Source organism: Condylostylus longicornis, unplaced genomic scaffold (assembly GCF_029603195.1).
Source record: "Condylostylus longicornis isolate FDR11 unplaced genomic scaffold, ASM2960319v2 ptg000116l, whole genome shotgun sequence".
Classification (NCBI taxonomy): domain Eukaryota; kingdom Metazoa; phylum Arthropoda; class Insecta; order Diptera; family Dolichopodidae; genus Condylostylus; species Condylostylus longicornis.
In genome coordinates this window covers 561,454-585,489 of record NW_026578084.1, presented here as the reverse complement: position 1 = coordinate 585,489, position 24,036 = coordinate 561,454, and the positions used below count along the sequence as shown (strand labels likewise).

Below are 24,036 nucleotides of genomic sequence, written 5' to 3'. Positions count from 1 at the left end.
GTTTTTTTTTTCATATTTACGTATAATAAAAACATATTTATACATTTCAAAAAAAAAAAATTAAAAAAAAATAAATAAATACGGGAATGCGGAAAACATTTTTTCAATTTCTTAATCTTTAGATACACACACACAAAAATATAAACTAATTTAAGTTCTTTAATTAGGTTCAATCTCTTAATCTTAAGATAAACACACACAAAAATACGAGTATGAACTAATTTAAGTATTTCACTAAGCAATTTGAAGGAAAAATATTTTGTATGAGCTAAAAAAAAATTATTTTTTTTTGTGTCCCTAAATACAAAATATAATGGCGCTGTACGCTTTTATAAAAATATTGTTAAAGACGTGAACTATAAAAATGAAAAATACGCAGAATAAACATTTTTTATGCTTTCTATGTTGAAAAAATAAAGTGTAACATCGACTTGTGACCTTATACTTTTTATCAGAAATAATATATGTATGTATTTTAGTGTATACGATTAACTTAAAATTTTAATGTAGCTGGCATTTATTTATACACACATAGTTTTTAAATTCGATTGAATCTTTGTGGTTGACTTTTTGTCCGCTCACAAAATAATTTAAACGAAAATTACTTATCAGATACTTCCATAATCGTTAAATTTTTGGCTTAACGCACAGGATAAATTCACAGAAAAATTTGTTTAAAATATGCTTTCAGAATATGCGTGAGAGCTTCTTAACAATAAAATGAAAAACATTAAGCCGTTAGGATACGGATTAGAACGTTATATAGAGAGTGCGCTCTAGAAACGTGCATAACCTCGAGTCTTGGACCTTTATCGTATAGTTTTAAATTGGTTTTCGACAAAAGCTTTTAAATTTTTGATCTTTTGGATTTTAAATTGTGTTGTACTTGTACACATTTCAATTAAATCACTTTGTTAAAAAAAATATATTTAAATGCAATACATACTTATTAAATGTATTTTTTTTTCTTTATAATATCGAACCGTAAATACCGTTGTCGTTTCGCAAACTGAGAAAAAATTTTTTTTTGCTCAATTAGTTGTAAGGCAAACAAAACCTTGATTTGTTGCTGCACTTATTTTGTTTTTATTTGGCCTTCATTGCAAAAAATAATATTATGCTATAAAATATGCATACGTCTGCATTCATAATCGGAGTGGGTCAATTTTTTTTTTCTAATTTTTAAATTATAGTCAAATTTTTCAAATATAAGCCAATTCTTTACATAAAAAATTTTAATGTAGTATAACAGAGACGGTTATGGTTGGCATAACCCCGCCAGCTCATGACATCATTGGCCCACCAATTTAAGGATACCCTAGGCGATATAAAAGCCATAATCGCGGCCGGGATATCGGTCACTATTGCAACATTACTAGCCACAACGGGGGGACCCAATACACGCCGCACTCTAAATCATCTTGGTACGGTTATATATACGCAAGAGACTATTATAATGACGTTTTCTAAAGAAATCACAATAAAAAAACTGCCATTTCACTGCACTTCATAATTTGCAATTCATATGCGGATTAATGTTCCAAAATATTAATGTGAAATTCATATGCTCTGTAACGTTGAATTTTTGAATGTATAAGGCAATTATTTATTTGTATATCATGTGCTGTGTATTTTAATCTATGCAGCGTAGACTTTTTTTATTCAAAAGTATAATTATCTAATTTTAATTATAATAATTACCTTGTTTCAGAAAAAATCCAGAACAATTCAAATATTTTCACTTATAAATTTTATTTAAAGGAAAACTTAATGGCCCACCTAATGTATGTATAGGTATACCACTTATACCTGTTTATACAAAAATTAAATACATAAGATCAGTAAAAATTCAAAAGAAATTTTTAATGTAAAATAAAGAGAATTAATCATCGTATTTATCTAAAATTACAAGTTTTTTTTTATATATATACATACATAAATACACAAATGCATAAATATTTATTTATAAATTTTTGGCAAGTAAATTCATAAAAACAAAAAAAAATTAAAAGCAAAAGTAATGGGCTTGTGCTTAATAGCTATAAAATCTTTTAATAAATAAAAATATTTTTTAAATTGATCAGCATTGATTTGAAGGGATATAAGAAATTAATTTATAGTTCCTAAGCATATGAGTTTGATTGCAAGTATCGTTTCTTTCTACCTTATATTTACTATCATATTTTTCAGTATATTATTGCATTCTTTTAAATACAGTCGAACATGCTAATATGCACATCCCCTTTTGGTCGGAATTTTTTGTACAAATACGAGTATCCGTATTGAACAGTTATCAATTTTTTATTTTGTTGGAAACAATACACATGTGGGCAAAAAATGCAATTTTACTCGTTAAGTGAGAAGATAGTACAGTAATTATTTATTTCAAAAAAATTTCTCGAAATGAGTTCAATAAACCTATAGCTCGTATATAGTGTATAATATGTTCATACGTATTTAATGGAATACTAACTGGTCCTATGCGACATACTATGTGCCTGCACATTTATATTTGTTTTATTAAAATCAAATGTTTTTTTTTTATGTATTAAACATTATTCACTTTTATTTACGTATGTTTGTAACTTACACCTATGTACATTCTTTAAACATTACACTGAAAAAAAAATTTTTTTTCAAGGTTAGCAATATTTTATTTATACCAAAAAATTTTCAGAGTTTTGTTATTGTTTTATAATGTATAAAACAATAACAATATAGGCACTTAAATACCTACTTAAAAGTATATATGTATTTATGCATGTACATATACTAAACATTTATTTTAAATTTATATTTTTGTAATTTTATAAAAAGAAAAACTTTTAACTTTGATTTTTTTCTCTAATGTTGCGATCGATTCATGGCCACCCAATGTACAAATATATTTTGATTTTTCGCTATTTACTTCTAATATTTTAAAAAATCCATATTCTGAGTCTAACCCATTTTGTTTCCGAGACTCTCATGTGTTTTTTCAACATTCTTTTTTTTGCATTTTAATATGGGCAACAAAAATTTTTTTTACATTACGGTACCTAAAATTGTTCATACCCCCGCATCTTCGTGAAGGGTATATTAACTTTTAAACGGAGTTACCACTTGTCTGCGGTATGGACATAAATATATATTCTTGCTCAGCGTAAAATACTGCGTTGATTTAGCCGATCGCCCGATAACACAAAAATGAATAAAGCAAACTTCAACAAACTTTTGCAAATTGTTTCTCATCTGCCAAGTACGAACCCTCTTTTATTTTGACCGATTCAGACATCGAATTCGGTAGCTATCATACAGCTTTAAAAGCTAATTTTAAATATTTGAAAGAATATTTAAAGCGAGCTGCATAAATTTGGTCAGACATGTGTCTAATTATAGGTCATACATATGCTAGAATTTTTTTCGGAATGGTTTGAGAGGTTGGGATAACTTCCATACAACTATAAAAGCTAATTTTAAATATTTCAAAAATAAGATTTTGTTATTCCGATCGTCAAATTGTAGGGTATAATCGGTCTAAATAAACCGATATGTTTTTACTTGTTCTAATTCGATTTAAGGTCCGTCCATAAAATTGGAAAGAATCTTAATAAAATAAAAATTACGACTTTAGGAAATTACAAATCATTAAAAATCTTTTTTTTTTTAAGTTGTTGTTCATTCTATTGTTTATAAAAATTTATTTTTATTATTCATCAATTTTATATATCTTGCTTGTGTAATTGAAAAAAACAAATTACACTCATCTCTCGCTTTACGGAACGTTAAGTACATATACATATGTACATAATCGCAATGATTTTCATGTATCTACATAATATTTAACATATATGTATATTTAAACAAAAAAAATCCTAGAAATCAGTTTTTTTTATAAAAATTGTAATTTTTTAGACTACTTTTTTTTCTTGCATTTTAAAAATTTTCCGTAAATCCATTTTTTTTCCGTAAAAAGAGACTTTGTTTGATGTTTGAATTCCGTAAAACCGAAATTCCGTACAGGCGAGGGATAAGTGTATAAATATTTTATTCCGTTAAACCCGTATATTAATAATTAGAAAATTGTTTGGAACTTGTAATTAACTCGTGATTAAATGAGGGTGATCTCATAACCACTCATCTGAAAATATTGTCAAATGGTGTATGTCGCATACACCTGTATCGCAAGTCTGTATGCTTGTGATTTACCTCAGAAAATATTTATTTATTCTGTACATTTTTTCACTTTTCCTTTTCTTTTTGTGTGAATGACTGATTCCACGTAGAAATAAAGTAAAAATTTCATTTGTATTATTTTGTTGTTTTGTTAATTTGTTTTCTTAATTAAAAATTTTCATTCTGGATGTAGATAGAGTATATGTATTTATTTTTATTTATTACAGTTTTTCTGGTATATGATGTTGCGAGTACCTCAAATGATTTTCCTTTCATCTGTACCAGCTCTGGAACAGCAAGTCAACCTGCTTCCTTCTCACGTTTTTATTAAGCTTTGTTCACATACTGCTTTTTGTCTTTTTAATAAGAATGTCCGTTTCATCAACTTCGAACAGCACTTTTATAATTCCCTTTTCTATATTCATGTTCTGGTTGCCGCATCACTTAATTTAATGGGATGCTATTGAAGTATGTATATTGAGATTTATATTTTGCTTTGGAATTTACTTTGCAAAATTTAGAATAACAACCCGTCACATCACGTTTTTCGACTAACAGAATATAGGTGAATTTGCGCAAAGTCTCTGGTTTGATTCTTCTCTTTCTCTTCATTGTACGAGTAATATTTATGACTTTCGTATGCAATGTAGACTTACGGCAACATAGATACTTTAATAAAGTCCGAATCCTGCTTGTGCTGCAATGCTAGGTCAGCTAGATTCCATATATTTTCAAAAATCAAATTAACATTTGTGACTTCTTTGAGGTCTGTCAGATGTTAATGTTGTGTTGGCTTGACATGAGCTCTGCAACACTAAGAAAGCCTCGTCTAAACTTCAGATCCCTTCCGCGCCAACTCGTTAGCGATCTCGTTGCCCTTGTCCCCGCTGTGTCACGGCATCAGAATAAGCGCCAATCTTTTTGTTGGTACCAGCTCCACAAGTGCGAGCACACAGGCCCAAACCGGCTTGGGTGTGTTCTAAGCCGAATAGAACGCCAGGAACGCCGCTCTGCTGTTTGAGAGTACATAGATGGTGCGATTTTTATATTCCTTTCTAAATATTCCTAATCAGGCATATTTCTAGTGCATGCATTTCAGCTTGAAACACCGAGAAATACGGATCCAAGCTCGCGCTTATGCATGTGTCTGGCCGAACTCCGTGTGCACCCGAGCCCACCCTTGAGTTCGTTTTGGTTCCATCCGTGTACCAAACACCAGAATCATATGCGTCGATCAGGAAACACTTCTTTGTAACCACGATCGAAATTGTATCGCGGGAGACAGACGTCCAAGATGGTAATTCGAGAACGGAGTCACTCTCGTCGAAAACCCCATGAGTTCCGTTGGCCAATTTTCTCCTACGTATCTCCTACGACTGTATCATCACCAATAAGAAGTCAGTTAGTTTTTAACCGAGCTTCTCCCACAATGTAGAGATTTGTTATTGAGGATATTTGTTGTAAGTTTTTTAAATGAAAAGCATCTGTAAAAGAAAACTCCAATTGACTAGAAAGTCAAAACGGTTCCCCACCATAAGTCATCCACTTAATTTGGGCGAGATTAAAGTCTCCGAAAATAAAAATCTCATCCTCTGTGTTAAGAAAATTGCATACCGAAGAAAATTTTGCATATAACTCATTACTTAATTTAAACGGTAAATAGAAATTGACTAGGAAAAGTGTTTTAAAATTTAGTTCAATTTTAACTTCAATAATTTCAAGATCATCGGAGTCCTGAATGTGAATAATATTAGTTGAAGAGAAGTCTATGTCGATCTTTTCTAAAAACCGAAAATGAAGAGTTAAATAATTCAAGATTTATTAATGAAAGGGGGATAACAAAGTATCCGTTTGATCACAGTCAGAAAGCGAAGGGTTGATCAGAATAGTCTAGGTTTTAGTCCTTAGTCCACGAACATTTTTATAGTACAGAGAAAGTTGTTTCACAGTCCTTGTCACACTATTTCCAAAACTAGTTAATTGGACCAAGTTATTGTTGTTACGAAAACTATTTGAATCATTTAGACGATTGGTATGAGGTCGACGGAAGAAAAATCTTGTTGTTTGCTTGTCTCATTCCTTTCATGTGGATGTGTTTGCAATAACCGAGCCTTGGTTATTTATTTAATACTTTATTCTCTATATCATTACAAAGTGTGCTTAAACTAAGAGAATAAGAAATATGGAATTGTTATTTTATAAAACAGAATAGTGTAAATGCCACAAATTATTTACCCAAAAATTATTATATAAACTACAATTGCTTAATACTACTAATACCACAAAAATTTTGATTTTCACAATAAAATTATTTGTTTCTATGTATCTATAATTATTACTGTTTAGTTCTAATTTACTATTTCATATTATTTAGATTTACTTATACATACTTAAATTTATAATTTATAAAACATGATTTGGATTAAGGATTTCACTAAATAAGGTTAAATTAAATTAGGCTAGTTAACAAATTATCTACCTCCCTATGCTCAAAACCCAAAAGCCATTCTGTTACATTTTTAACAGAATTATTTAAATTTTTAGTAGCACGTATTTGTTCAGGAAGTTTATTAAACAAGCGAACAGAAGTTATATCAAAGAAATTGCGATAATTTGTAGTTCTAAAAACTGGAACATTAACTAAGAATCTTTGATTAATACGTAAACCATAGCGATTTGAAGGTCTACTATTTAAGTAACCACCTCTTAGGTAAAAAACCTTTAAAACTCTTTAATAGTAAAGTTGTCTAACTGGTAGAATTTTCAAGTTTCTGAATAAATCTATACTTTGAAATAAACGATACCTTTTGCAAATTTTTCTAACTACACATTTTTGCAAAATCAATAGTGGATAAATTTTATTTTTATATGTACCACCCCAGCAACTTATGCCATATTGTAATTTAGAATGAAAAATACCATAATAAAACATTAATAGAGTATTCTGCGAGCAAATTCTACTTAAACGATAAAAATTACGTAAGGTAGAGCACAAATAAGATTTTAGAGCATTTTTATGTCCTGACCAATTCAACTTACTATCAATAAACACACTTAAATATTTGAATTGGTTAACTACTTCTATAGGGAAGTATGCAGAGTTACAACTAACAGAATGTTCAATTTTGTCACTAAGGTTATAATCACTATTTATAAAATCACTTTTGCAACCAGATGAATGGAAAACTAGATTGATATCAAAAAGTTCCTTCTGTGTAAAATTAAAAACATTAATTTTGTTTTACCACTAACAATTAGCCTATGTCGAAAGAACCAATATCTTAACAAGCTAAGATCTTTATTGATCGCACACGATAAATTGAGTGGACTATTGCAAGAATAGGAAATGGCAAGATCATCAGCAAAAGCTGTTAAATTACCCTCAAACTCGAGATCAAAAAGCGGATTAATATATATAAGAAACAGTATAGGTCCCAAAACTGACCCCTGTGGAACTCCCAACCTAATACATTGAACACTACTAAATTTGCTACCTATTTTAACTTTTTGTGTTCTACATTCTATGTAGGATTTAAACCAATCAAATATAAAACCACGAAAACCTAGCGCAAATAATTTATTTAAGAGAATTTTATGATTCACCATGTCGAAAGCCTTAATAACATCAACAAAAAGACCTGCACAATTTAGTTTATTATCTAGACCTGCATTTATTTGCGAACAAAAATTTAACAATGCATCTTCAGTTGACATACCTTTTTTAAAGCCAAACTGTTTTGAGCTAAAAAACTGCAACTCGTATAAATATTTTAATGTTCTAATTCTCATTGCCTTTTCGAAACTTTTGAAATTGTAGGAAGCAAGGAAATAAGTCTATAGTTGTTTCTGTCAGACTTTTCGCCTTTTTTGAACAGAGGAATCACAACTGCAGATTTTAACTGATCTGGAAATAAACATGAAAGCACACTGAAATGAAAATATATGCCAGAGGATCGACAGCATTAAATGCAATTTCCTTTAATAATTTATTGGAAATATTATCAAAACCCACAGAGTTTGAGTTTTTTAAAGACAGAATAATTTGGAGAATTTCAGGAACCAAGAAGCTATCAAAAAAGAAACTGTTACGAACGCTATTTATTTCAATTGTACTATAATCTTAATTAGAACCCAAATCAGAAGACAACTTGGTAGCAACCAAAGAAAAATGATTATTAAATTCATTTGCAATCAGAAACTCATCTGTCATCAACTGCCCACTATGTATTAATTCTATTTTCTTATTATTTCCTGAGTTCTTTTCCTAGTTAAACAAGTTATTATACAAGCCTCCACTCGTACCTTATGTCACCATTACATTTAATAAATTCATCTTGATAAAATTTAGTTCAGGAATTTCTTATTTTATTTTTTTGCACAGCTTTTTGTAACGCTTTTTCAATCTCGAATTAAAATGGTGCTAGCTTTTTTATTTTGCGACTGGTGGGAATATTAGACTAATATAGCTTGGTTTTATATTCTGAGATGTAGCTATATTTGCTTTTGTTTCAATGCCTGTGTTCAATGTTTCGCCTTATATCCAATTGGAATACTTTTTCAAATTTTCATTTGTAGACTTACTTGTATTATTCGTACTATTCTCAGCGATGAACGATCAAACGACGAATAATTGAAAGTGTTGGTTGTAAGATATTTGGTTCCACTGTCAGAGGTTTTGTTGTTGTTATTATGACTATTATCACTATTGTCTTTGGCATTCAGCATTATTGTTATTATTGCTGTCGACATTGATGTCAGTATTATTATTGTTGTTAATATTATTGTAATTATTATTGTTATTATTATTATTGTTGTTATTATTATTATTATTTTTGTTTTTATTATTGATGTTAAAATTATTTATTTTATCCTTTTTATTATTGTTGTTGTTCCCTTTAAATGTATAATTGTGTTTGCCTATGCGAGAGGAATCAGTGCGTGAAAAGTTGTCCATATTGTTAGTATTTTGAAAACGAGCCTGTCCCTTGTTCCTCCTATTATTAAGTGGGTTAGTTAGTATTGAATTAAGTTTAAAGTGATTTGCCTTCTCATAGCTAACATCACTCCCAATTGAGTCACAACCCCTCAAATACTGAATCACTGCACCTAAATGTCAAAACTTATGACCAATTACGTCATCAGGTATGGAGAAAGGAAGAAGGGACAGCAAATTTGAAAGACTTATATTTGGGCTTGTATTTTGAGCTATTTGGAGTTGTATTAGCTGCGGTTACATTGCCGCACTTGAATTACTTAATAACAATCTAAAGCAACTTACTGTTGTGGTTACTGGGAATTATCGAAAATAATAATGAGGGAAGATCTAACGGCTCATATAAATATAGCTCATAGCCATCTTACAAAGTCAGCATGCTATAATATCGGGTGTAATTTCATTGTTACTCTTTTCTATTTCCCGGAAAATATCCCAATGTTTGCTCCTTCTCTTTCTTTAATTAATAATTTTCCATATTTAAATACACTTATATTTTAATTACTTAAAAATTATGAACTTAATAAAACGCAACTCATAAAATTTAAAATATTTACTAAAAATCTTTTTGTCTCTGCAAACTTGAACAATCACATTACTTTGCTTGATCATATAAAATGCTTAAAAACAATCCCCATAAGAACTAAAAGAAAGGCTTTTATGCATGTTTACTCCTAAACCAAATAAAAAATTAAACCAAAAAAAAAATTTTATTTAATCTGATTAAATACAAATTTTGTATGATTAAACAATGCTTGATCGAACGTGATCGAATCGTTTGAGGCACTAATTTTCTTTAATGCCTAAACCAATAACGTATAATTGGTTGTTTTTCAGAAGTTTTGTAATTTTCTGAATAAAACCAATTCCGGAATTCGAGATAAATCCTGTTCTAAAACCTGTTTGTGCTGCATCTAATGCTAGATGCAGCACAATGCTAGATTCATCACAAAAATCAATGCTAGACTATCTATCTAGGGTAAAAATCAGACTAGCATTTGTGACATCTTTGAAATCTATCAAATGTTTAGCTAATAAGAAATATCAGATTTTAATTTTACAATTAAAAGCCATAATTGAAACAAATAAACAAATCTGCTACAACATCGTCATTTAAATTAAAGATTAAAATTTATTTGACTATATCTCAGAAACTATAAAAGCTATGGTATTGAAATTTCACACAAACGAATATATTAGTAGGGCCGATGTGTTTGATAAAATTCGTTAAAATTTCTTGTGCCTTTCTGATACCTGCCATACAACTTCAATAGTAGTTTGGCACACACAGTATTTTGAAAAACACTGTACTGAAACTTTGCATAAATTAATATGGTAATGTTATAGCATATTTATCCGCATATAAGACAATTCGTACGGGTATCAAAGAGTTGACAAGGTCAAGTCTATTTTTTCTCGTTTTTTTTATAATATTGAACCATAAATCGTATTTTCCTTTTCAGGAAGTTTTCCGTTAAAGAGAAGTTCAACATATTTTATCTTCGAAATTTCCTGGATCAAATTTAGAATTTTTTTGAGTTTTCAAATAGTACATCGGATACGCGACGGAAAGTCTTACAAACTTTTATGAAAATTTAACGGACACCTGTTACATTTACTTCGTGTACTCAGCTGAAATAGAAATTAGATTTAAAAAAATTATATATAATAAATCTAATAAAGGATTAGATTTTATATGTATATATGTTATATAATATAAAAAATTATGATAACTTAACAGAGATACAAGATAATCTGTTTTATTATTTTGTCATATTCGTTTATTATCTTTTTTATTTTGATTTTGGTAACTCCAATATTTATACCATTTTTATAACTTAAGGTATTAATTTCAAAGAGATTTTAGTTTTTTCTTTGGATTCAATTTTTTCTTATTTCTTTTCTTTTTTCTGTTCATTTTTTCGGCTTGCTTCTTTCTCTTGGTATAAGAGTAATATAATCTTTAGAAATATTTTGTTTCTTAAAATGATTTTTGTAATGATTTAAGAGATTTTGGAATCGTGTTTGTAAAACTAAAGCATTTTTGGCTTTCTTCTTTTGTTTTCCTAATCTATAACGTACGCTTCTTTCGGTACTTTTTAATAAATTTGGCGGCATATCATCTAGTTGATGTAGAAATTCCTGGAAAACAGAAATAAAAAAAGAAAAATTTTTTCCAATAATTTTTTTTTAAGAGGCACTTTTTAATCTTATAAGATAAATTTGCACCGCTATAATTTATTTTACAAAATTCTTAATTTTTTAATCATCAAGATTTAGAGTTCACTTACCATAATAAGATCTTGAATTTTTCCAATTTTTTCTTCAACATTTAATGCTTTATTTGCCGCATTTTTTTTTGATGAACTTGTAACAAATAACTTCACCTGTTTTTCTTCGTCAGTTTCAAGTTTGCTTAATATTGTTGAGATTGTTGCATCATATTGAGCCATAATTTTACTTAAATAAAAACAAATACATTTAAAAAGAACTTCTAAAATTAAATTACCTACTGTATACTTATTTAAAATTATTATAAAAATTGTTCATTTTCTGCCACAGTGACATAATTCAAAAAATTCAATTTGTGAGTTATTAAAATTTCTTTTTTTTTGCGCAAAAACACAAAATTCGCTAAAGCCAAAACGCTAGCTAAATTCACTAGCTTCTCAAATGTGGAAATTTTGAACGACGTCAGTGTTGCGGCAAACAAGTGAAATAATAAAAGTTGTAACTTTATACTTTGATTTATATTGCTTTGACCATTGTTCAAAAAGTGTATTTGCTTTTTCTTTTAATATATTTGTGCGATCTTTTGGAAATGTTGGATCTACTAAAACAATTTTTGGTTGTGTTCGATATTTAAAAACTTTCATCTAAAATTAATAATTATGATAAGAAAAAAATTTAATAAAATTAGTTGAAAATTTAAAAGGTAAATAGAATATATAAAATGCTCACATATTTTTCATATATTAAATAAACAACATGATTTAATAATGCAATTCTGCATAAGTAGCGATCGTAGTTAAAAATTTTTCTTCTAATATTTTCATAACCCTTTAATAATATAATAATATATATATTAAAAAAAAGTAAAATTTGAAATGTAGAAAATAGTTTTTAAAAAATTCAATAGGTAACCTGAAACCACAATTCCGAATTTAAATAACTTTTCTTTTTCAAATACGGTCTTATTTGATTATCCATACAATTTTGTAATTTTAACATTTGTTCTTTGTCATATTTTTCAGGCATTTCTTCTAAAAATGGTTTCAATTCATTTGTCATTAATGCATTCACCTCTTCAATATAATAATTTTCTGGACTTACTGTATCAAAATAGCTCTATATATATATATATAGATAGGCGAAATACACATGTTTTAAAATATTTTCGTATATAATTTAATTTATATACACTTACAATTAATTTTAATAAATATTGAAATCTTTCATACATTTCAATAAGACTCATATAAATTTGTTGATATTGGGATTCAAGATCTTTTAAATGATTTTCTAAATTAGTTAATTCAAGAGTTTTCAATTTTTTATGCTCTTCTTCCATTTCAGTAAAAGCGAGTGTTTCGATTTCTTTTAAACGTTCATAACAAAACTAAAAATGAATTTGTGATTAATTTTTTTTCACTTTATTTAATTAAACACCTTACATCACAAAATTGTTTCATTTCATAATAGCAAGCATCTTGAACACTTTGCTCTTGAATGTCATGAAGTTCACGTTTCCGATTAATATGTGCAAAATATTTTGTTCGTGTAATTTCACGATATTTTAAAATATCACTAAAAAAATATGTGATTAAGAATTTTGAAAAATTTCTTTTTTGTTTTGAACCAAACCTTTTTACTAAAAATTTTCTGATTTTTGGACGTTTTTTACAATCTTTTATATATTCCGAATCAATTGTGACAGCTAAACATGGTGCTGTTGGACTCGCTATTTCACCATTCTGTAAAATATAAAAAAATCCAAGCTAATGTAGGAACAAAATGTAATAGTTTCGAAGCCACATGAAGCAAGACCCAAAAAAAGGAAAGATCCGGCGGTGCCACAACGGGCCTGGATGGCTTATATGTACCCTTAGGGGGGCCCCGTTAACCTAACCTAACCTAACCTAAAGTCACATGGGTATTATAGTGGTACCCTCAATAAAATTTAATATTTTCTTTTTGTGCATATTATTTAATTTGCAAGAATATTGTTTTTTAAGATTAAGACCTAGCCTAACCAAATGAGTTTGTTTAAAAGTATTTGCAAAAAAATTGGAGATTAATATGATGAAAGTGAATCAAATCGTGGAGTTTGCGGAAATTCTTAATTACTCGTATAACATTATCATTGATTTTTTTTTATGTTTTTGAATTTGTATGTAGTTATTCCTTTGTTTTTACAAAATTATTTTTAACCCTTGAAATTGTATTTGATTTTTATTGAATTTATTCTGTGTATATAAATATTATTTAAGATGTAACTTACACTGTCAAAATTTTCAATTGTTATATTGGGTTCTGGTGATTTTGGTTCTGTTATATCTTCTATAGCATAAAAGTCTGAAAGAGAGTATTTTTCACTTAATTTCTTTAAATTGAAAAATAATTTTACAATACCATCATATTTTCGTAAGTTTTGCGTTCCATATTTTTGTGATTTTATAAATTTTTTTCTTCTATTTTTTAGTTTCATTTGGTTTTATGTTTTGTACTCCTTCTGATTTTAAATCGAAAATGATTAAAAAAATATTTTTTAAGATTTAAAATTATATAAGAATTATGAAACTCTATAGCAACAATTTACAATTTGTAAACATTTTTTTTTTTATTTAATTACTTAATATATCATTTTATTGTAAATACGCTCTCTACTATGATTTAAAATGAGCATGAAATTCAATTTTTTTTCTAGAAGGAAGTCCGGTTCTGGCTTAAACTCCTTATAACTTGTTTAGCTTAAATTTTCAATGATCCAAATAAAAATGCAGAAACCTTACGAAAGTAAGTCTGATTCTTCGATGATTGCTCGTCTATATATATAATATATCCTTTTTTTATTTATACATATATTTTGTTATTTATAAAATCCTATGACTATACATGTCAAGAGTGTTTTTGAACTTTCTCAAGCATTTTTTGTTTTTGTTTTATTCGTTTATCTACATTCATGCTAGGGTTGCCACTTTAGAAGATTTCTACCAAAATTGTTTTTTTTTTCGGTTGGTAAATTGGAAGAATGTTTTCTATTTTGGTAGAATTTTGAAGACTGGAAAAAATTTCCCATTCGATTTACTTGAAAAGAAATTTTTAAATATTTACGTATATTTCATGATCAACTTTTCTTCAATTTTCAAAACGAACTCATTGCTACTTAAATATAACTCACAAAATGTTCCTATAAAGCGTGTATTTTTTGAAAAGGTTAGCAGCATAAAAAATCGATTAGACGAATATTGTTTTTATCATATTTTTATAAATTTTCATACAAGACCTTAATAAGAAGTAAATTGAAATATAGGTTAGAATACGACACAATTAATAGCATTGGCAAAAGAGCTTAATTTACCAAAAAGCAATGAACGTTTGGACTCCAAAAAATGATATTTTATTTAAATTATAGTACATATAAAAATCAATAATTGTGTTAAACGCTTTTTTTTTTATAATGTATTGTGATTTTTGAAAAATGAAAGGTGCAATACATATTTATGTTCCTTATGTTATAATTTTTTGATCTCATTACTGCTGAGATAATTGCCGAGAAAGACATTGACATTTTTTGAAAAAAGTGATTAATGGAATAAGGTTTGGCACGACGGTTTATTATTTGAACTTAACAAATTGATATCTTTGCAATTCGTGGAGTTACTTGAATTATATTTATCTGACAGGCTTTTTCGAATGAAACAGGATGAGGAGTACTCTCCGCTTAGGGAAATTAGGACCGGTATCGTTCAGTTTGGCTACTTTTGGGAGTTTATGACCATCCAGGTTTGTTTTTTTGGTTGGGTTAAAGTCCTCCAATATTGATAGGTTCGATAGCAGTTTGGGTCCGCCTATCGTTTTCTTTCGATGATTTTTAACATTTGCATTAAAAAAATTTATACCTGTATTTCTGTTAATAGTAATATTATGTTGTATCTTAATTTATGTTAATAAAAGCTAAAAATGACAGAATATATTTCTACTTTGAACTTTTCAGAAAATGGTTTTTTTTTTGTTGAATTGGTTCATTTTGTCTGTCAAGGCGGTTTCCAAATATTTTTTACAATGGCAACCCTGATTCATACCTACATGTATAAATATACATACTTCAAAATATCCTTAAAATATAAATAACTTCAACATTATTTCTTTATTAATAATATAATATACAGTTAATATATTTTACTATACAGACATGCACAATATAATATATATATATATATATATATAATGACGGTAGAAAATTCACAATGGGTCACAAATATATAAATTCATCGTGTCATATATAGAAGAGGAGAAAAGGATGGAGGGTGTTAACTATATCATGCATTTGAAATTTTCATACAATTTCATAATACAAATGAAAGCCCTTTAAAAATTTCAAATAATATTAAAAAAGAAATTTTTGTATAATTATCTATATACTTTTCTTTGTTGTAACACCCCCGTTTCCATATTCCGATACGTCATATACATATTCTATTAGATATTAAAGTGCAAGGTGTTTTTAGAAGAAAACATAAATTCACTATTTGGTATGGTGGTGATGTAAACATGAACGCAATTGCATATTTTAAACGTTTTTTTTATAATTGTACAAAGAAAATAAAATAGAACAATCACACACAGGTGTACAAAATAAAAATAAAATAACTAATTTTATATATTTTGGTTATTGACCCTTAAACAAGTAGAAGAACAATACAGAAACAATTGCAACTGGAATAAGGATAAAATTTTCACGTGAAAAATTTAGAAAAAATATATAAATGTATGTATGTATGTGTGCGCAAACATATACAACTATGTATATGTATATATTGAATTTGAATAAATAAAAAGTTTCCCTCTCTCTTAGCCTCAATTACTTACTATTAACTTTATTGTTGATATTTGTTTTACTATATTTAAAGTATAAACCAAGAATAAATTTTATGAGGCCAACGGCGGCGTAGGTAACAGATATTTTTTTCTCTATAAATATCTACGAATGATAATGTCTACGACGGGGGAAACGAGGGGGGTGACGGTCCCAGTAAGCCGTTGGCTACCACTCAAATTTTTTTTTACTTTTGCTGCCGCTGTCATCGTGTATTTGAGTTCTTCCTTATTATTTATTACTTCATAATTGATACGTTCACCCAACTTAAGCGCTTTGACGAATTACAGTGCTTAGTTGATTATCGCTGCAGAGCTCCTCTGAATGGTTTGCAGCACTTTATTCTTGCTTTAAAAAAACATGACGTTTGGTATGAATAACAACTGTCAGATTTATAATATTATTTTATTTTTTTTTAAATATTTTAAAAAGACAGACAGAATGATGATGGTAAGTAATGAGAAGTACTTATGTTTTACTTATGTTTTAATAATACAAACTATAATTTAAATAAATTGTACTTGTAATTTAATTCTAGCGTCATAACCAGTTGAACTTTTTTCCAAAACTTTTGAAAGGACATTATTCCTGTTATAATAATATGCATTTCCTGGTGGTTGCTGTATTTGTATGTGACAACCATCTTTCACTCCAGAAAATGCAAACTTTTTTTCAAATTCCTAGAAATTATAAAAATGATTTTAAAAATTGCTTATTAATTTCATAGATATTTTTATTATCATTCTATCTTCTGAATTTGGCCATTTACAAAGTTGTGTAAAAGAGAAATTAATATTTGCTATTTGGTTGGTAAATATAAAATGCTCCGTTCCCTTGGAAATATTGAACCTATCTGAATTTTCGTTGAAACTTGAATTGTGTGCTATCATTCATATCGTAAAGAGCAACTGCTTTTCTAAATATATTACATGTTTTATTTCATCCAACGCTGCTATTTCGTATACAACAATTTCTAAAATTTCGAAAAATTAATACAAATACAACATATAAGCTGTAAAATGGAGATTTTTTAATTATAAATAACAAAAGGATAACAAAAGTCATCCAAAGAATAGTTTAGTATAGTTACTTCAAAAAATCTTCATTTCTTGTTACATCTCCTCTAGTAGATCTAGCACTATTATATAAAACTTAAATAGTTTCGCCTGCTATGATGCCGATATTAGCTACAGCATTATCCTCTTCCGCCGCCTCCCGAAACATTGCAATTATTTTTTTCTTTTAATAATATTCCTTTTCAAAAAATTATATAAAAAATTGTTCCTTTTGAAATTTTAAGGTGACGTCCAACTGTAAATGTTAAACCGCTGCATAATGACGCATATTTTTTTTTGCTTCACAATTTTCAAATCGCTCAAGTTAATAGATTAAAAAAATAAAATGTTCACCAGAAAATCGCTTGAAGCGAAGATAATTTTAAAGCGCTTATGTTGGCTGAACGCTTCCCTTGAAAATCAAATTCATTGGCAATTATAATTTGGTAAAAAAAAACTAAATTTTTTTCTTAAATAATTTGTAACTATATTTCGACTTATGTCAAATTAATCGTCAGAAAAATCAACTTTGTGGTCTTGTAACTCGTGAGCTAAAAAAAGGAGAGCTAGAAAATTAAAGTTTCCTCCCATAACATTTTTGTTGTTTAAATCATTTTCGACAATAATAAATCGAATCTCGAACCACCGTATATATATATACATCTATAGATATTACAAATCTTCTTTTGAAAAGCAAGAAAAAAAAGAAAGAATAAAAAACGCAAATAATTAAAATGCAAACACGGACAATCAAAATACAATATAGGAATTGTCCAAGCATAACATCACGAAATTCAAGAAAAAAACGTATTGTACACATTTTAATACTATATATGTATTTTATAAAGTGTATGTATATGCGTGTCCTGCAATGTATACAGTACAACGTCGATAAAATAGAAACTGTTTTATGGAAGAAAATTTCAAATTAAACCATTAATTCGCATTTTATTTTATTATGCACTTACATATATTATTTTATGAAAAGTTATTTTACAATCTTACTGTCAAAGCTATCGGGTACAACAAAAATAAAAATTCCAGCAGTTCTAAATAAAATTTTTAACAACTGTGGTAATAAGGCACAAAATGGAGTGTCATTCACAGACATACAGTGAAGATCGGTTTTAACGAAAAATTGGTTAATAGCGAATATTATTAAGTCGGCGACATACTTATCTGTTTGTATATGAAATTAAAATTGATTATATTGATTACATATCTGGTTGAGCAACTGATTTGTTTTACTTACGTACGAAAATAGTTTTTAATGTAAAGTGTTTGTTGTATTGAGAAAACTATAAAATCTAATTTTCATTTTGATTTTAAATCGAGGAGTAGTAAATAGATAATAAATGTTAAAAACAAAACAAATAATAAAAATTGAAAAATAAACAATACAATACTTTTTATTTGTATGCCATTGTTATTTGTACAGAAAAATCAGTTATGAGTACATATAATGTTATTCTTTTTTGGTTTCTTGAATATGCGCTATAACCGATTTTTACTGTATATGGAAATATAATTTTATATTAAAAACCAAATACAAACACGTGTACACATATTATTATATAAGTACATTCATTTTCGCTTTGTTCTACCTGTAAATACACCGGTGCTGTTATATGTACCAGCATACCATTATTTATTCCTTTTTTTTTGTTATACAGAATATTTTAGTATATGACGTCATAATGTCCTTTAAGGGTACCTATTTTTATTTTTGTTTTTTTTTGTGTTTTATTGTTTTTTTTTTTTTAAGTACAGTTCTTTTTCGACCAATGTACACCTGTACATATACCACTCTTTCTATTATTTTTTCTGCGTCTTTTTTTTATATTTTTTCGGTTTTTCTCCAATATATGCGGTAAAGTACAACAATTTATAACGGTCATGATTTTGTATATTCAATTTTTCAATGTAAAAAAGAGTTCAAAAAATATTAAAATAAAAAAAAACACAATTAAATTAATTAAATAGATAAAAATAATATAATGTTAAAATTTATTTATTAAAAATTCGAAATATTTAATTAAAACTAAAATTTAAAATATAAAAAAAAAATCAAAAAACAAAAGACCAGAAATTTCTAACACTCTTTTTTTATAAATGTATAACAAATTACAAAAAATGCAACTGTGAATTAAAAAAATAATTAAAATATTAAATTTTAATAATCTTATAAATAAAAAAAATTGATTAAAAAACAAAAAAAAATTGGCACACTTAATTTATTTGTGGGTTTATTTATCTATATGTTTGTGTGTGTAGTGTCATCTCATTTCTCTGCATTAGTATTTAATACACGAAAAAAAAATTGTTTTTATAATTAACAAAAATCAATAATTTCTTCACAAAAAAAAATATTATAAAAAATAATTTCACAATTGTTGGAAAATTTTTGGTTAAGAATCAAAAAACCATTTTATTATTAATTGTATAACTATATTAAATTAAAATTATAACTGCATTAACTGTTAAAATTAATTAATAATAATTAAATAATATTATATAATGTAAAATTAGAAAATAAATTAAATTAATTCTTGTATGCCTTCTAAGGTCAATTTATATCGAAGGCATCGATCTATATATAGTAATTTTGCACTCAGCTTCGAACATTCGCCGGGGTTTGCAGCGGACAGACACTATATTGAAACATTATCATGTTTTCAATATTGTATCTCTCCGTAGTACTGTACGCTAGATGGGTGTAAAAATGTTTTAAGGTTATTATGTAATTCCCACTGGTCTACAATAATTTTAATCTGGCTTATAATTGTCTTTTGATGGATGTTCATCTTAACTTTTCGAATATCAAAATTCCATGAATGTCAATATCCTTGTCAAACATGGTTGGTCTCTGGAACATTTTTTGTTTTTTTAGAAAACAAGTATTTTGTTAAGATCATTGAAATGGTTTTCAAATCAAATGTGATTCGCACACGTATATAGAGCAACGTATTCATTCATTTATTAAATTTTTTCATTCTTTTCTTTCTATATGAGATACGAGTACTAGATCAGGCAAATTTTCCATACTGTTCATTTCAAATTTACATTTGAATAAAAGTACTTATATATGTACATTTATTCATATTTTGTAGATTAATGCAGCTTTTCATAAAGAAATTAATTTGTACTTTTTAATATTTATACAGTAAATACACGATTTCGACTTCGAGGAATTGTTCTCCGTCGTTTTATATATATATACATGTCCAAATTTCCATATTCATTTTATTTTAGAGTGATTTAGAAGTGCCTTAACTTTAGACTGTAAGATAGTAAAAATTTTAAATTTGCTATAATTGAGTAAAAACATTAACAGCACTTTTATTAAAAATTGATCTGAGCCAGAATAGTGATAATAAACTTAAAAAAATAATCAAACTGATCAAATTATAAAATGTTAAAAAAATATTTATTCAATCAACATAATTCTTCGTTGTTCTATAATAGTAATTAAATTAATCATGTTTTATTGCATTTTAATTGCAACTACAACAGAAATTTTGTAAATTTCTCATAAATAAATAAAATAAGCTAAAAATAGAATAAAAGAAAATGTAAATTAAAATATTTTAAAAATTGTACAAAATAGTTATAGTAATAGAGAACAATAAGAAAAAAGAATTTATTAAAACCTTAAAAAAAGTTATATATAAATAAAAATGGCAACAAAATCTACTGTTTTAACATCAAATAATACTAAACATCAAAGTAATAATTATGAAAAAAATAATTTATTAAATGATAATCATATTATAAATAATAATAACAATGATTATAATAATGAATCAGATGAAGAAGAATTAACAAGTTTAACATGGTTAACTGAATTAAAAAATCAAGGATTACATTGGCCAAATTCAATTGTCAAATCAATATTTAATAATTATGATGATGACAATAATAATTATAATAATAATGTAAATGATAATAATAATTATGATAACATTAATAATAATGAAACAATTAATAATGAAACAATTATTAATGATAATGAAAATAATTCAAATGATTATCGTAATAATTTAGTTAATGATTTAATTAATTATACAAATATAATGACAACAAAAGCAACAACTACAATATCAGATAATTATAGATGCAATAATAATAATGACTGTAATAAATATAAAAAATGTACAAATAATATTAAAAATAAACATTTGTCAAACATAAATGTAAATAATAATAATAAAAGTAATAAAAATGATAATTGTAATAATTGTAATAACAAAAATGATATTAGTAATTCAATAAACAAAAAACAATCAGCAGCGGATCGCTTTAACAAATTTATTGAACAAATTAAAAAGTAAGTACATAAATTAAATTTATGAAAATTAATTCTATTCTATTTTTTTAATTATATTTATATAGAATAAAGAAAGAATATGATAATTTTTCATCTGTTTATGAAATGGATACAAATGAGAAGCCACCATTTAATTATTCACAAATAATTGGTATGGCAATGTTGGAAAATGGTAGAATGACTTTACAACAAATTTGCTCATGGATTGAAAATAAATTTGCATATTATAAAATACGAAAAAATTGGAATGTAAGTTAATTCTGAATTTTTCACGATTCAAATACATAAATTTTTACATTTATGCAAAATTTTCTCTTAATTTTCTTAAATTTTTATTTATTTTTATAGCGAAATATGAGTCTTTAGTTTTCTTTGTTTTTATGTACAACGATCTCTGTTCAACAGAGGCTCATATTTCGCCAGCAGCTTCTTAATAAATGGTTTCCGAGAATTGCATAATTAAATCTGTTTTATAATCAATATTATTTTTGTTTTAGAATTCAATAAGGCATAACTTGTCATTACAATTCTGTTTTCGTAAAATTAATCGTAATAAATATGAAAAAGGTAAAGGTGGATACTGGGAATTAGCAATGGATGTAACAAAAAGTGAACGCAAACGTATAAGAAATCGCAAATCAAGAAATATAAAAAAAACATCATCATCATTAATATCACCACCACAATCTACTGTAATAACAACAATTCTACAACCTCAATTTTTATCAATTAATAACAGTAACAATAGTAATACTGATAAAACTAATAGAATTAATAATACAAAATGTTCAGGAGTAACAGGAGAAGGAACAGCAACTGTAATAGAAATGATATCAAATTCACAATCATTAAAACCATCAAAAATGGATAAAGAAATGGAAACAACAACAAAATTATATAATAATTTCAATGAAATTGAGAAAAATAATATTGAAACAACATTTTCTAATTTAAATAAAACTAATAATATTATTGAATACAATTTATCCTCAAAATTAATGGTTAATATTAATGAAAATTTAAATAATATAAAAAATTCACAATTAATAGGATTATCAGATTTAACAGAATTAACAACAATTGAGGAATCATTACCATTGTCTATAATAACTGAAACAATAACAGAAACAACAACTACAACAACAACTACAAATTCATCTTCATCATCATTAGCATCGTCATTATCCTCATCATCATCATCGCCGCCATCATCTTTATTAATTTTAAATGAAATTTCAAATAATATTGAAAATGAAATAACAACAAATATAAATTTGCCATCATCATCACCATCCTCATCACCATCATCATCGTCATTATCCTCAACAGCATCATCCTTATCATCATCGTCATTATTACTATTAAATAAGAATAAAAATAATGTTTTATCTTCAAATTCAAATTTATTACAATATCAACAATCTCATGAACAGCAGCAAAAGGCATTACAATTTAAAGCAATACAATATCATATTGATAATAATTGTAATGATGATAATTGTTTTAATAATAATAATGAAAGTAAAAATTTTGTATCTAATAATTGTTTAAATATATTAGAAAAAACAAAATTTTCATTAAATAAATCAAATATAATAGATGAAACAAATAAACAACCAATTGAAATAATTGATCATACAAATAAAAATAATAATTTATATAATAATTTTAATTTTAGTAATGAACCAACAATTTTAATAAATGATAATACAGTAATAGAAAATGTAACAAATCAGTTACAATATCGATTACAAAATCAATTAAATTTAATAAGTACATGTAATAACAATAGTAATAACGATAGTAAGAGTAATAATGACCATAATAATTGTAATAAAAATATTAAAAATAATCTTATCAATAATAATAATGATAAAATGATAAAAACTTCATCATCTTCATTATTATTATCTAAAATAAAATCATCAGTACCGCATGCGACACCATTAAAACCAGAATCTACCTTACCATTATCACCAGTTACAAATCAATTATGTAACACACCAAAAATATCATCAATATCATCATCATCAGTTGTGCCATCATCTGTATCAAAGGATAAAAAAAATATTTTATCAAAATCAACAAGTACAAATATTAAAGTTTTAACAAAAACAGCAAAACCATCGCTATTGTCATCACCGTCATCATGTAACTCTGCCAGAAGAAAGGGATATGAACAATTGGAATTAATAGAACCAATAGAAATATCTTTTGAGAACAATGATCATAATACAATGGCGTTATATAATGAAAATCATGATAATAGCAATAATCATTGTAAGTAATTTTTCTTTTAAAATTTAAATAAAATATTCATTTACTTTTTTTGTTCAAGCATTATCATCATTATCAAATAATATAATAGAAATTGATGATTTACAATTTTCAACATTAACGTCAACAA

General features: G+C 26.6%; 4 protein-coding genes across 5 annotated transcripts in view; 2 read left to right on the top strand and 2 right to left on the bottom strand.

Annotated features, from left to right (window-relative positions):
* The window catches only part of LOC129614672 (twitchin), a 137,914-nt gene extending 136,911 nt beyond the window's left edge, over window positions 1-1,003 (bottom strand). Inside the window, exon 1 of one of the 2 annotated variants that reach the window (XM_055529437.1) lies at window positions 947-1,003. The gene's annotated coding sequence lies outside the window, so the exon portion shown is untranslated. The remainder of the gene's footprint in view (window positions 1-946) is intronic. The other variant, XM_055529438.1, reaches the window with a different exon arrangement.
* LOC129614679 (fatty acyl-CoA reductase wat) overlaps window positions 1-24,036 on the top strand; it is a 79,688-nt gene that overhangs the window by 29,983 nt on the left and 25,669 nt on the right. The gene's annotated exons all lie outside the window — the stretch shown is intronic.
* On the bottom strand, window positions 11,063-20,106 carry LOC129614716 (uncharacterized). Its single transcript, XM_055529555.1, has 9 exons — window positions 20,008-20,106; window positions 16,769-16,927; window positions 13,650-13,751; window positions 13,021-13,122; window positions 12,610-12,767; window positions 12,293-12,494; window positions 11,891-12,024; window positions 11,440-11,608; window positions 11,063-11,290 (listed from the first exon to the last, which is right to left on the bottom strand). Exons 1-9 carry the CDS (start codon window positions 20,104-20,106, stop codon window positions 11,063-11,065), a joined length of 1,353 nt encoding a protein of 450 aa, XP_055385530.1.
* On the top strand, window positions 20,980-22,404 carry LOC129614715 (forkhead box protein J1-B). The gene is made up of 6 exons (XM_055529554.1): window positions 20,980-21,028; window positions 21,110-21,206; window positions 21,564-21,629; window positions 21,695-21,878; window positions 22,127-22,321; window positions 22,399-22,404. Exons 1-6 carry the CDS (start codon window positions 20,980-20,982, stop codon window positions 22,402-22,404), a joined length of 597 nt encoding a protein of 198 aa, XP_055385529.1.

What these genes read in the sequence shown, in the direction of transcription:
- LOC129614715 (XM_055529554.1), top strand. Translation starts at nt 20,980, where the DNA reads ATGGCAACAAAATCTACTGTTTTAACATCAAATAATACTAAACATCAA. An exon ending in AAATCAATATTTAATAATTA is followed by an intron (nt 21,207 to 21,563) that starts TGATGATGACAA and finishes AAATGATATTAG; the next exon opens with TAATTCAATAAACAAAAAAC. An exon ending in TTTATTGAACAAATTAAAAA is followed by an intron (nt 21,630 to 21,694) that starts GTAAGTACATAA and finishes ATATTTATATAG; the next exon opens with AATAAAGAAAGAATATGATA.
- LOC129614716 (XM_055529555.1), bottom strand. Translation starts at nt 20,106, where the DNA reads ATGAACATCCATCAAAAGACAATTATAAGCCAGATTAAAATTATTGTA. An exon ending in ATTCGGAATTGTGGTTTCAG is followed by an intron (nt 12,025 to 12,292) that starts GTTACCTATTGA and finishes TATTAATTTTAG; the next exon opens with ATGAAAGTTTTTAAATATCG. An exon ending in AAATTCAAGATCTTATTATG is followed by an intron (nt 11,291 to 11,439) that starts GTAAGTGAACTC and finishes TCTGTTTTCCAG; the next exon opens with GAATTTCTACATCAACTAGA.